The following is a 12861-nucleotide window of genomic DNA, read 5'->3' as shown; positions in this document are numbered from 1 at the left end:
TTTCTAGAAAAATCTGAAAAGATAAATAGGAAGAAGTCAACAAGGTCCCGTCCCAGAGACTGTTCCGGAAGACACCAAACCACACGGACGCCACCAAACCGCCACCTGCTCCGTATATAGCAGCCTACGGACTTAGTAACCTATAATAACGTACCATCTCCTGCGGGTCCCAAAACCCCTGCCCCCCACACAACGGTGCGAGTGTCTATTATACCCCCCCCCCCCGCAGGTGCAAGTTCTGGTCCCCGCCGCATCCACCCTCATCACAGGAAGACCCTGAATTTGGGGAATTAAACGGGCGACGCGGAAAGTCTCTAACGCCGGGCCGAACAAATGGAATCAGCGGCTTAATCCAAAGGAACGGATGAACGCGAGACGTCACCGCATGACCCTCGATCCACCCGAATCCGGTTAGCAGAAGGTCAAAGTCTGCGAGCCGTTCACCTGCCGAGAGCCGCGCAGGGCCACGTGAGCCACTAACTCATCACAGTGCGTGAACTCCACTGTCCCTTTAAACGCCCCAGGGGGTGCCGAGTGCCTAGGGGTCTCCTCTTAAAGCCGTCACCGTCCCTTCAAATGCCCCGGCATGCTGAGCGCCTAAGGGTCTCCCTCTTAACGCCGTCACAGTTCAGCCCGGAGACCGTTCTTGCAGTTACAAAGCTAAACAGTGTCTCTCTTTCCGCTGTTCGGATCAGAATCATCGCTCCATCGAGCTGGAAAAACCCAAGCGAGGTCCGGCCCGAGGTCCCAATCAGGGGTCCGATAAGGAAACATTTTATTGGCCACCAGCGTAAACTAAACATGTAGCCCATGGCACCGGGACCCCCGATACATTAGAAGCAGACACCTGCGCTCAGGTAACCCAAACCAAGCCTGAGCCTCGCGTAACGATTACTAAGCCCGATCCGAACGAAGGAGAAAGTTACACAATTACAGCGCAGGCTTCCCAAGAAACTAAGGCGGAATTTGCAGAGCAGAAGCGACTATCCCGACACAAAGGGTTAAATATTTCACAGGGGCCCCATCAGTGCAAAGTAACACTTAAACCTCCAATTATCCTGCAATACAGGGGCCTATGGGCTGAGCGTAAGCGGTGTATATAACCCCAGCCCCCACCCGCAAGACTCAGGTAGGGGTTTTAAGCCCAGATTATCTGCCCCCAAGTCGTTACCCCTCGACAGACGCAGCCAACCTCTCGGCAACTTACAAACCGTCGCCGTGTGCGTTAAAGTCTGCCGTCAACCGGGGCCTTCAGATCCACCTGTAGCTGCCGGCAGCCCCGACAGGACCCGCGCCAGTCAGGTGCACGGGGTGTGGTAACCGGTTCCACAACCTCGCACGCACATCACATTCAGAAGAATAGCGCGAGTCGGGGTATGAAAGCTGCCCCCACCGACACGGCTCTGGGGTGAAATAAATAAAGAGCCAGAAAGCCGCCCCCCCTCCAGCTATATAGAGTGTCACGGAGCCAGATGGCCCTTCGTTGGAACATTCAGGCACTTTCACTGCTTCTAAACCCCTGGCCCGTGTTTAAAGGTCAAGAACGCACGTCTTGCACTAATTGTTGGTGAAACACTGTTCAGGAATGAGACTCAAGTGACCTCGCCAAGTTTATGGGACAGAATCTAATTATGCAAAGTAAAGGTCATCTTAATATTGAGAGACCAAATGAGCCATTGTCTCGGATCAGCTTGCAGCGCTCCAGTTTTTAAGAGCGAGCGTGCGCAGAAAGGGCCGCTTTCAAGCTCGTGATATTATGGTTCCTGGTTACGCGGGGGCCACACTCGGGGTCCCAAGAAGACGGAGCCAACGCTAACAGATTCACAGCACTCGGCACAAACTCAGAAATCCGACTGCGCCAGAGAGCAGAACCCGCGACGGGGTAACCGCTCCACCAATACAGAGAGGTCATGTGTGGCCCCGGGGTGCCCCGTGTTACGCGTCGGCAACACCTGAGCTTGGAGGCTTCTTGCTACAAGTGAGCGTTTTGGAACTCAGAAAGACGGTGAAAACACGCCAATTCTCCCGCGATGGTTATATGACATCATAACATAACCACGTGAGCTGCCACCTCATAAACCGCAGTGTTTCCAGATCTTATACTACAGCGGTAACCTCTCTTCTCAATGAGGAAGCCCCCCGACTCCAAACCCCACAGAGGTGACAAGAAACACCGATCCAGAGAACCCCCGAGGGGTAAAATCCAAGGCTAGGGGGCAGCCAGAGGAGGCCACTTACCCACACAGAACCCTGTTATACGATTCGCTACCAGACTTCCTACTAAACGTCTAAGTTTAAAAGCCCCGGTGAGGGCAGATCTATAGCAGAGAGGCCTCTGGCCTAGGGCCCCCAAGGGTCGATGAACGTTAAGCCTCCGCTATGTGATTAGGGAGGATAGAGAAGCCCAAAGAACCAGAACTGCAATCCCCAGCACCCCCACCTAGAGCCACTCAACCCAGGCCCCCCCAATGAAGGGCAGAAGACCCCCCACTCAAACCAGGCCCCTGCCCCTCACCAGGAAAGGGAACCTCCCTCACTCCTCTCAACCCAGTCCCCTGCCCCTCAGCTTTCCAAAGGCTGCCCAATGAAGGGTAGGGGGACCCCCGGTCAACACTGTCCTTCACCAGGCAAGGGAACCTCCCTCAACCCAGTCCCCTCGCGGGGCAAGGGAACCCCAACTCAATCCCCGTTTAGGGCTGAGGAGAAGGGGAACCCCCACAGCTCAGGCCCTCGCGAATCATCCCCGCAAAAGGCAGGGGAACTCGACAAAGGCCAGGCCCCTCACCACAAGCCACCCCCAGAATCACGGCCCCCGGGCCACGCACACCCAGCGCCCACTCACCTGCTTCCTGGAGAGCGGCTCACGGCTGCATCCCGGTAATACGACCCGACCGGGGAGGCTGGATGCCGCGGGAAAATGGAGGTTAGCCCGGTGCTCAGGCAGCGAGTGAGCGGGTTCGGCCGGTGTGTGTATTCAGTGCAGGCCGCCTTACCCGGGCTGAGCACACAGAGCAAAGCGCGCAGCCGGAGCCTCCCAGGGGCTCTTTAAATACGATCTATAAATAAGACGGGACCTTTGCGCTGACGTCACGCCCAGCTGGCTCACTCATTGGACAGCAGCGGGGTCGAGAACGGAAAAGTCACGCCTATACCATAAGGCACGCCCAATATCACCGCCCTACGGTATCGTCACTCAACGTCAGTCAAACGGCTGAGGGGCGGGCGAGGCCGTGGTCGATCTGCTGTGTTACCTCAGAGGGTTAAATCACGGTATTGCCTCACAGTAGAGGGGCAAAAAGTGTTAAACCGCACTATTACCCCACAGACGTGAAACAGAAAGGGTTAAAACGCAAAATTACCTCACAGCAGTGGGACAGAGATGGGTAAATCACAGCATTTATTCAGAGTGTGAAACAGAAAGGGTTAAACCACACTACTACCCCATAAATGTGAGAAAGCACATTTGCGCACGGTAGTGGGGCAGAAAGGGTTAATTCGTAGCATTACCTGACACTAGTGGGGCAGAAGGGGTTAATCAAAGCATTACGTCACTGTAATGGGGCAGAAGGGGTAAAAATGGCAGCGTTACATCACTGTAATGGGGCAGAAGGGGTAAAATGGCAGCGTTACGTCACTGTAATAGGGCAGAAGGGGTTAGGTTGTGTTTCATTAGAACAACGGGGAGCCAAAAGCAGCAGCTGATATGAAATTACCACCCCTCCCGGTGGCGCATGCACAGCACAGACCGATCCTGTGGGAAGAGAGTTAAGTAGAGCGTTATATATACAGTGACGGGACCTATATCTGTCACCTACAGGAAAATGCGATTCCCGCCTTTTTTCTGTGTCACCAACAGCCAAGGGGTTTCGCTCGGCTCGTGTTTCCCGACATACCGTCCAGTCACAGAAACCCAGAACCCGCCAGCAGATCGGCCCCATCCGGCCCCCGTCTAGTCTCCCGTTTCTCCTGCTGTAAAGACTCAAACCTTAATCAGTCGTCGGTCTCGTCTTAGATTCAGGAGCCGTATGTCTATCCCATGCATGGTTAATACCCTCACTGTATTACCCTCTACCACCTCTGCTGGGAGGCTGCTCCACTTATCTACCACCCTCTCAGTGAAGTAAAACTCCCTTCCGTACCATCTCAGTCTCCAATCCTCTAGTGTTAGATTGCGGTCTCTTCTCGTAACGTCTCTCTATCTCTTCTCTCCCCCGCCGGACATATTCAGACGCTGCAGATCATTTCCCTTCTTAGTCGTCTCTCCAGAATGTTTGCTGAATGTTTATTTTTTACCTTAGTCGTCTAAAAATGTCACCAAAAAGAAAGTCTCCGCATTCCCAGAGAGCGAACGAAGAGCCGCCGGCGGGAATAGAGCAGAGAGTGGCTCCCGCGACCCGGAGAAAGACCTCAGAGAAGCGGAGGGGTACCTGGAGGCTCCGGGGCAAAAGCAGGACAGTTCGCATGTATGTATATTCTGTATCTATAACTTTCCTTCATGTCTTTCTCTCCATCTGTTTTAGGCAGCGCATGTTTTTGGCAGTTATTATCCCTTTTATACCAAAAAGACGATGCTTTTGGTAAGTATGGAACTATATTGTGTGTGTTCACGTGTGCTCATACGTGTTTGCGTGTCTCCGTTTAACGTGTTCATAGCCCAGAATGGAGAAAACATACTTTAACCCCAGACTCTCCGTTTAGAGCTATAGGCTAAAATCACGGCTCTCCCTCTAACCGACCCCAAATTAATGGCGAGCGCCGGGTTATGATGCCAAATCCCGGCGCTCGGCACACGTGGGATAGGGTAAGGGGGTAAAGTGTATAAATGTTTGTGAGCATGCATGTATGTTTGTGTCTGAGCATGTATGTGTAAGTGTTTAAGCATGTATTGCGTGTTATCATGTATGTGTAAGGATGTATGAGGGTGTATGTGTAAGTGTGTGAGCATGTATGTGTGTGTGAGCGTGTATGTGTAAGTGTGTGAGCATGTATGTGAGCGTGGATGTGTAAGTGTGTGAGCATGTATGTGTAAGTGTGTGAGCATGTATGTGAGCGTGGATGTGTAAGTGCGTGAGCATGTATGTGTAAGGATGCGAGATGGTTTGGGTGAAAATCCCAGCAGATCAAGAGTTTCTGAAATACTCAGGCCAGCCGTCTGGCACCAACAGCCACCATGCCACGTTCAAAGTCACTAAAATACACTTTCTGCCCCATTTTGATGCTCGGTTTGAACTTCAGCAAGTTGTCTTGACCGCGTCTACATCCCTAAATGCGGCCATGTGATTGGCTTATTAGCTATTTGTGTTAACAAGCAATTGAACGGGTGTACCTAATAAAGGGGCCAGTGAGTGTGTGTGTATATAAATATGTGTGTGTATATATAGATATATATATGTGTGTGTGTCTATATATATATATACCGGTATATATATATATATATATGTGTGTGTGTGTATATATAGATATATATATGTGTGTGTGTGTGTGTGCATATGTATATATATATGTGTGTATAGATGTATATATATATGTGTATATATATATATGTGTGTGTGTGCATATGTATATATATATATATATATGTGTGTGTGTATATATGTATATACTGTATGTGTTTGTATATATATTTATTATTATTATTATTTAGGAGATCCAGCCCCTGAGTTCTGAGTAGGAGTTCTATTTATTACATGGCTCGGCAGAATTGTTGGCGTCTGGTGATTGGTTGGCGTTTCCGCGGTTTTCATGAATGACGCATTCCTACCTCTCCCATGTAAAGTTGCGCGCAGAGAGCCGGAGTATCTGCTGGTCGCTCCCGACCTGATTAGACAAGAAACGCGCCGGTCGTGACACTTTGTGTTGCTGTAAGTAAAATATCTGCCGGCTTGGGCTCCCACTCCTATCACTGTGTAGGTTTTATTGTCTCATTTATTCCTGGCTGATATGAAAAGTGCATTTATTGTCAACATTCTGTTTGTGAATTTTTACCCCTAAATGCAGCTTTCTTACAGTGTGTCGGGGTGTTTGTACCTCCTCTGCCTCGCCTTCCCCAGGAGGATTAACTATTGTGAGATATTCAGGGAAGTTTAGATAGAACCCGCCGGCAGATCGGCCCCATCCGGCCCCCGTCTAGTCGTCCGTTTCTCCTGCTGTAACGACTCAAACCTTAATCAGTCGCTGGTCTTGTCTTAGATTCAGGAGCCGTATGTCTATCCTATGCATGTTTAAATCTCCTCGCTGTATTATCCTCTACCACCTCTGCTGGGAGTCTATTCCACTTATCTATTACCCTCTACCACCTCTGCTGCGAGGCTGTTCCAATTAACAACCACTTCTGTTGGGTAAAGTAAAACTTCCTTATATTACATCTCAGCCTCTGACCCACTCTGGTTGTTCTTTGACTAAAAGGCAAAAAGCTTAAGACATGCTAGCTGGGGCAGTTTCTCCTGGTGTTTTGGAATAAATAGATTTTTTCTGGGCAAACAGAGCCTCTACCTGTCCCCACAGATTAAGACTGAATCTTCTGGCTACTCAGATAACGAGTGGGGGAGATATTAACCCCTTACGTTATCATACGGGCCATCTCCAGGTTACACAGAGTCTCGTGTCATGTCAGAGGCAGAAGATTTTTGGGGGGATATGGGCAGATTTTCAGGGTCTCGTGTTATTCTCAGAGTCATGTCAGATTCAGGTGGAAAATATCTTTACCTTGTGACCACGGTTTCCATAACGACTGAACCATTTGGCTTTCACCCTGCAGTAGGGTCCATGTGAGGGGCTATTAAGGATCCACAGATCCCGTAGAAAGGTCTCAGTGGTCGCTTGTGACATTATGCAGGGTCGTGTCCTGCAGGGGTAACTCGGCTGGCGCAATAAGTCGCCGGCTTCTCTGGTTATGTCATGAGGTTAGAGTCAGTTTCCGCTTTCTGCTCTCATTGCTCGACGAGGGAATTTACTAACGAGCGAGGAGGGCTCGGTAATTGTAGCTGTCCCTTCTTTCCTTGAAATCATGTTTTTGTTCCCTTCGCTATAATTTTTTTTCACACTTCCTTCTACAACCGGTTTCGTTTCAGGGCATTTCCCGCCTTCTGTCTCTCCCGCCCGTCACTCTGTTCCAGAACTTTCCTTGCATCAACGCCATTTAAACAGACGCTGCAGGTTCCCAGGCAGGGTGTTCTATAAAGAATGCATATTAAAGTACTCTGTAATCGCTCTAATATTACATATTCTTCAAATCTGAAATCCTAACAAAAACAAACAAAAAACAACGCACGGCTATTCCTAGGAAGAAGCTGCAGCTCTCTAAGGCTAGGTTTCCACTTGGTTTTTTTTTGCTAAAAACGCCCATAAAAACGCCAATAGCGCCACCTGGCGTTTTTTTTGTGAAAAAACGCTGCAGCCAGATGTTAGCTGTTCTTCAATAGGAAATCGCACAATGCCAGATCCGCTCGGCGTTTTTCTGTCTGGCGTTTTTTCAGTCCTCTTTGGCGTTTTTCTGCTTTTTTGGGCTCTTTGGCAGTTTTTCAAAATCGCAGCATGTTGACGCTCTGGCGTTTTTTGCAAGGAAATCTTGGCGTTTTTCTCCAATAGAAGTCTATGGGAGAGAAAAAACGCCATGAAAAAGCCTTGTGGGTTTATTGCCTTGGCGTTTTTTATGGCGTTTTTTCCACAGTTACAATGCAGAGGATGGACCCGGTATCTGTGTGTCCTACGAGAAATAGGCTGGAAACAAACAGTTTCACACAAAACAAAGTCCTGGACTGGTTCATATTGAATTTTACACCATTTGGAACAAACATCCATTACAAACAAACCAACGGGATCCTGCCTGCCGAAAGCAACAGCAAACAATTTGCACCATCATTTGGGGCCAATCTTCCTCGAGGAGCAGACATTCGAAATAAAGCCTGCCTTACAAACCACAGAAAAGAGACAAAAGGGTCCGCCGGGGCGTAGAACTCTACCAAGGAAATGACATCAGGAGGGGGCAGATACTCGCCATTTATCCGAATCCCTTTAGCTGGGTGAAACTTCTAACTTGTAAAGGCTGGAAAAACTGCCTAAGGTCAAAAAAAGCAATTTCCACAGAAAGGCTAAAACGCCAGAAAAAACTCCAGAAAAAAACGCCAAAACGCAGGAAAATGCAGTGGGAGTTTTCTTGGCGTTTTTCCTGGCGTTTTTCATCAAGAAAAAAACGCAGGACAAAAACCCAAGTGGAAACCTAGCCTAACACTGATTGGTGGCCACCCCTTGTTCTTGCTATTTTCATCATACCCCTTCCATTATTATAATGATTATTTTTAATCAGAATTCCCACTATTTACAGCGCATACATTCATAAACTGAAACTGATAGACTAAGACGACCCAATACATTAGGGAAAGTGGGCTTGGCCCGCAGGCTTACAATCTACAGGCTGTGAGCTGGAATCATATGTATGTTTTATTTTAGAAATTACAGCCCTTTTTATTAAAACGTCTGGCAAACAAAACATAAAACAAACAAAAGAAAAGCCTTGAGCACCAACTCACGTAAACGAAGCACGGGCCTTTCTCTTCGGACGGAAGACATGCAGTCCTCACTCACTCACTGCTTGAGTCCTCACTCGGACCTTTGTAGCAGCCCGGTGCAGGTGATGAACTACCTGCGTGATCCAGAACTCCTGGACTGGACTCCCCACCCACTGTGCTGCAAGTAAACTATGGAGTGGAGCACTGGCCCTCCCTTCTCTCCAAACTAAATTACACAATTTCCTTTAGTCTGACTGTAATAAAACATTCTCCCCGGGGTCATCAAACACATTATACTGCAGTATTTTCCATGAAATATAGACGCAATCAACCACCATGCCGGCTCCGTGTCACAAAGCGATGGGATGTGCAAAAAGTATAGAGCGAGGGAGCGCTATAGATAAATAGGGGAGCGCATGTTTCTGTTTTTAATGATTCTTTAATAATTCCTTTGCTGTGTTTTTTTCCCCAGTTGAAATCATGTCCAAAAACGGCCCTTCTTCTAAGTCTCCAGCGACGAGGAGAGCTAAGGAGAAAAATGAAGGGGAGAAAAAATTCATGGAAAACTGGCTTGGCTCCAAGGGAAAATCTCCATTAAAAGAGAATACGAATCATCTCAACGGATCTGCAAGCAATAAATATTCAAATAAAGTGGAGACTTCGGGTTTCAAGGTTCCAGTAAGTAACGCGTTCGGCGCGTCCAACAAATCTAAACCTTGTGTCAGGGGCTGGGTCCATACAGATGACTGTAATGACCCAGAGCGCCCAAAGATGGAGTTCAGGAGGTATTGCGCAGGAGGTATTGCACAGTAGCGGAGTTGGACAGGGCCTGGTGCAGGGTGACTGCACTCACCCAGGTGTTGAGCACCTAGGGTTGCGCAGCCACATACCGGCGCCCTGACATAGCAGCAGATGTTGTCCAGTACAAAACAAAGTAATATCCTGCAGGCACCCTGGAGTAGGCATGAGACATAGCTCTCCAAACAAATGTGCAGGATGCTGCAGGCTGGGAGCACGGAAGCCAAGCAGAGTAACAGCTGAAACATAGCGAGGAAGGGGGACCGAGCAAGAAACATAACCAGAGAAGACGCGATACAGGGCACAACAAAGGACAGGGAACAAGGCAAGGAACACAGGGGATGGAGTGAGGAGCCGAGATCCTCAGACGCTTCTCCTTTAAGCAAGGATAGGATATCTTAACTGGGACATGGGGAGAGGAGAGAGGAACCGAAATCCTCAGATGATTCAGGGAATAGAGGGCAAAGGCACATAAGAGACAAACAAACATGAATACAGGACTAGCCTAGGACTATAAGATAACAATTGGAGATTCCGTCACATTTTATGGCCATAGTATGCTTAGCCCACCACTACGCCAAAGTACTCCAATATTCAGTGGGTCCTAACGCTAAACCCTGCCTACTGAATTATTAATAAACTGAAACTAAACATTGAATCTATACACAGGACAGAGAAGAACATACCTGTAGACGGCTGACTGAGACAAACATAACAAATGGGTGGGGCGCACCTTAGAAAGGAAACAGAGCTAACACAAAGAGCAGAACTGGAATCAAGGAATCAGAAGCACAGAACAGAGCATATGGAAATCCAGGAATGGATTACAGCAAAAGGGGAACTGTAGCAAGACAGGGGAAACTAGAGAAAAGCAGCTCCGCAGCCTGGATGGACCCTGACACCTTGAGAAACTTGGCTTTTCTTTCCTTTCAACTTTTTTGGTTTTATAATACAAGAAATATCTTCCTTTTTGCAGAAACAAGAAAATCAGTCAGGAGATGTCAGTGAAGTTACCTGCACGTTTAACTGGGCGACCGAGGACTGTGAAAATGAATTCATTATCAGTGGGAAAAAACACGACTTACTTATTAATGCGCTTAAGGAGTCGAGCTATTTCAAGGAGAAATACGACGATTCAAAGTATCTCCTGATCCGCATTCCAGAATCGAATACAGCGATCAGTCCGTACGTTCCGATGGGTTGTCTGCAAGACCAAAAACACCTTGTCCTGAAAATGGTCAAAGCAGAGAATCCTCCGATTCCCAAATACACGTGGAGTCCTGATGGATTTCTTTTTTATGTGGCAAGCAAAGGAAAAACAAAAAAAGGTGCTGTTAGGACAATTCTTCAAAATAAGAACTATTGCCCTGAAACAATGAACCTGGGTGTCTATGGATGTAAAGCGAGCACCATAAAGAAAGCGATCCTAGAAGATGGGAGGTTCAGATTGGGCTCTGACTGTAAATTCAGTCTGGAGAGAGATGGAAAAGTGTATGAAGAGCACCTGCCGCTGTCCAGCCTGGAGCCCGGTGCCGGTAAATACATCATTATACTGTATCCCTCTAAAAAAAGTAAGCGTAAGACCGGTGCTGCTGGGGAACCCGGTGGATTATTTTCACATGACGGGGAACAGGAGACCAATTTACTGTCCTCTAGTGCATCGTTACCTCCGAGCACAATGCAGCCGAGGTATCTTCCCAGCGAATCAAATCAGCGACTGCGTGAAAAATTTACCAAGGATTTTTACACATTTATTAAAACTTTGGGAGAAAATGCCTGGGGTATTGTGAGAGAAAATTACTTCCGTGATATCAAAGATAAGAATATCACTCAGGCCACCACTCACCGAATCCTCGCCCGGCACTTGGATTCTGTGGGTATCATTTACATTACAGGAGACGCCAAAGGGACCTGCTTTCTCCTGACCAGCACCCTGGCTGTAACCTGTTACCACGTGCTGGGGCCATACCTGCCAGATAAATGTACGGCTCAGGTCAGCCCTGAAAGTAAAGCTTTGATAGCTCAGGGGCTGAGAAGTCTTAATGTTGAAATCAGCTTCAACTATGAGAGTGAGAAACATTCGCCCGACTTCTACCAGGTCGCTAATATAGAAGCATCTAGCAAATCACTGGACTACGTAATTCTACAGTTAGAAAAACCTAATACTTCAGCTTCCGGCTTGTTGGAATTTCTAGACCTTCCGCCGGAAGATGGAGCCGTCAGCATCATCGGTCACCCAGACTGTCAGATCAAACAGCTTGACTTGTGCTCTGTGATCAACATTAATAATCGCGAATCACAAATTATAAGACACCCTTTATATGTCCACGTGGCAACAAAGTACACTTTTGAAGAAATGAGGGGTCCTACTGTAATAACATACGATACGTGTTTCTACCACGGGTCGTCCGGCTCACCAGTCTTCAACAACAAAGGAAAGCTTGTAGCTTTGCACACCGGTGGATACACTGTTGAAGGAATACAGAAGAAGAGGAGCTTAATAGAGTATGGAAGATACATGATGGGGATTATTATTCACGGTGCGGTTTATATAGAAGAATTGCGCACTAAATTGAAGGAAATGGTTGAGCAGGATGAGAATTTGAAGGAAAATATCTGCGATATTACGAGGCATCCATTGAGCATACAACCTACCTTAAGACGTCTTCTGATGCTTTGGGAAAACAAACCTAATCCAAACCCACCTGTTCCCCCGGAACCAAGCCCCAGCGAGGAATCACCAATGGAAGTGGATTCCCAGCCAGAGCCCGATATGGAATAAGGTCCAGGGTATGCCAGAGCTCGGAAACAAAATGTAAGAAAAAACCTCCGATCCGCCCTCCCCCGCTATTGCTTTTTTTGGGGATGACTTGAATGATTTCAGTCTTCAATCAGTTTATTTCTATCTTTTGACGTTTCTGTATTAATGATATCAATGTGTTCTATAATTACGTCTCGCATTTTGCAAAATGTGTTTCTGGAGTCAATAATAAAAGAAAAATGAATTGAAAGCAAATCTCATGTTTTTTTTCCCCATAATAAATAATATTATTGAACGGATAAAACAGTAATTACGCTTTATGGCCGCAGTGCTTGTATCGCAGGTCCGGCTGTCTGCTGGCTCATTTCCTTTTCAGCTTATCATACCCCACAGTGACCGGGGCCAGAAGTCTTCCCAAACCCTCACTCTGCGGGGGCCTGCGTTACCTGAGGACCCCCACACCGCGAATGTCTGCTCTGTGACGGCCCCCAATCCCTTCTAAATCCCACAACATGAAAAGCCCCCTTTTATTACTTAATTACCAAAATTGTATTGTGTAGATTCAAATGTTACATTTTTGTGTTAAATACACAACAAAGAGATTTCCATCTTTTGCATATGATTTATTTTGACAAACATCAAGTTTTATTTTTTCCCCCCGTTTCAAGCCAATGAATTATTTTAAAAAACCCGAGGCCCAAAGACAAGCGTAACAGCAAACCGCGTTGGGTACAGCGCGTCATCGCGTTGGGAGATGAGGTTAAACGCTGGATACAATACTTGGCGCTAAAGAGA

At 47.5% G+C, this 12861-nt stretch overlaps 1 protein-coding gene across 1 annotated transcript; it reads left to right on the top strand.

Annotated features, from left to right (window-relative positions):
• Nucleotides 1–10983: 10983 nt before the first annotated feature.
• Nucleotides 10984–12087, top strand: LOC149271621 (serine protease FAM111A-like). The gene has a single exon (XM_089507261.1). It carries the CDS (start codon nt 10984–10986, stop codon nt 12085–12087), a length of 1104 nt encoding a protein of 367 aa, XP_089363387.1.
• The last annotated feature ends 774 nt before the right edge of the window (nt 12088–12861 follow it).

Source organism: Sceloporus occidentalis, unplaced genomic scaffold (genome assembly GCF_023333645.1).
Source record: "Sceloporus occidentalis isolate IW3139 unplaced genomic scaffold, rSceOcc1.0.p SCAF_483, whole genome shotgun sequence".
Lineage (NCBI taxonomy): Eukaryota > Metazoa > Chordata > Lepidosauria > Squamata > Phrynosomatidae > Sceloporus > Sceloporus occidentalis.
Note: the sequence above shows the minus strand (reverse complement) of the source record. Positions and strands in the feature narration are given on the sequence as shown.

Excerpts from the sequence above, each read along its gene's own strand:
- LOC149271621 (XM_089507261.1), top strand. The coding sequence starts at position 10,984 with ATGCAGCCGAGGTATCTTCCCAGCGAATCAAATCAGCGACTGCGTGAA.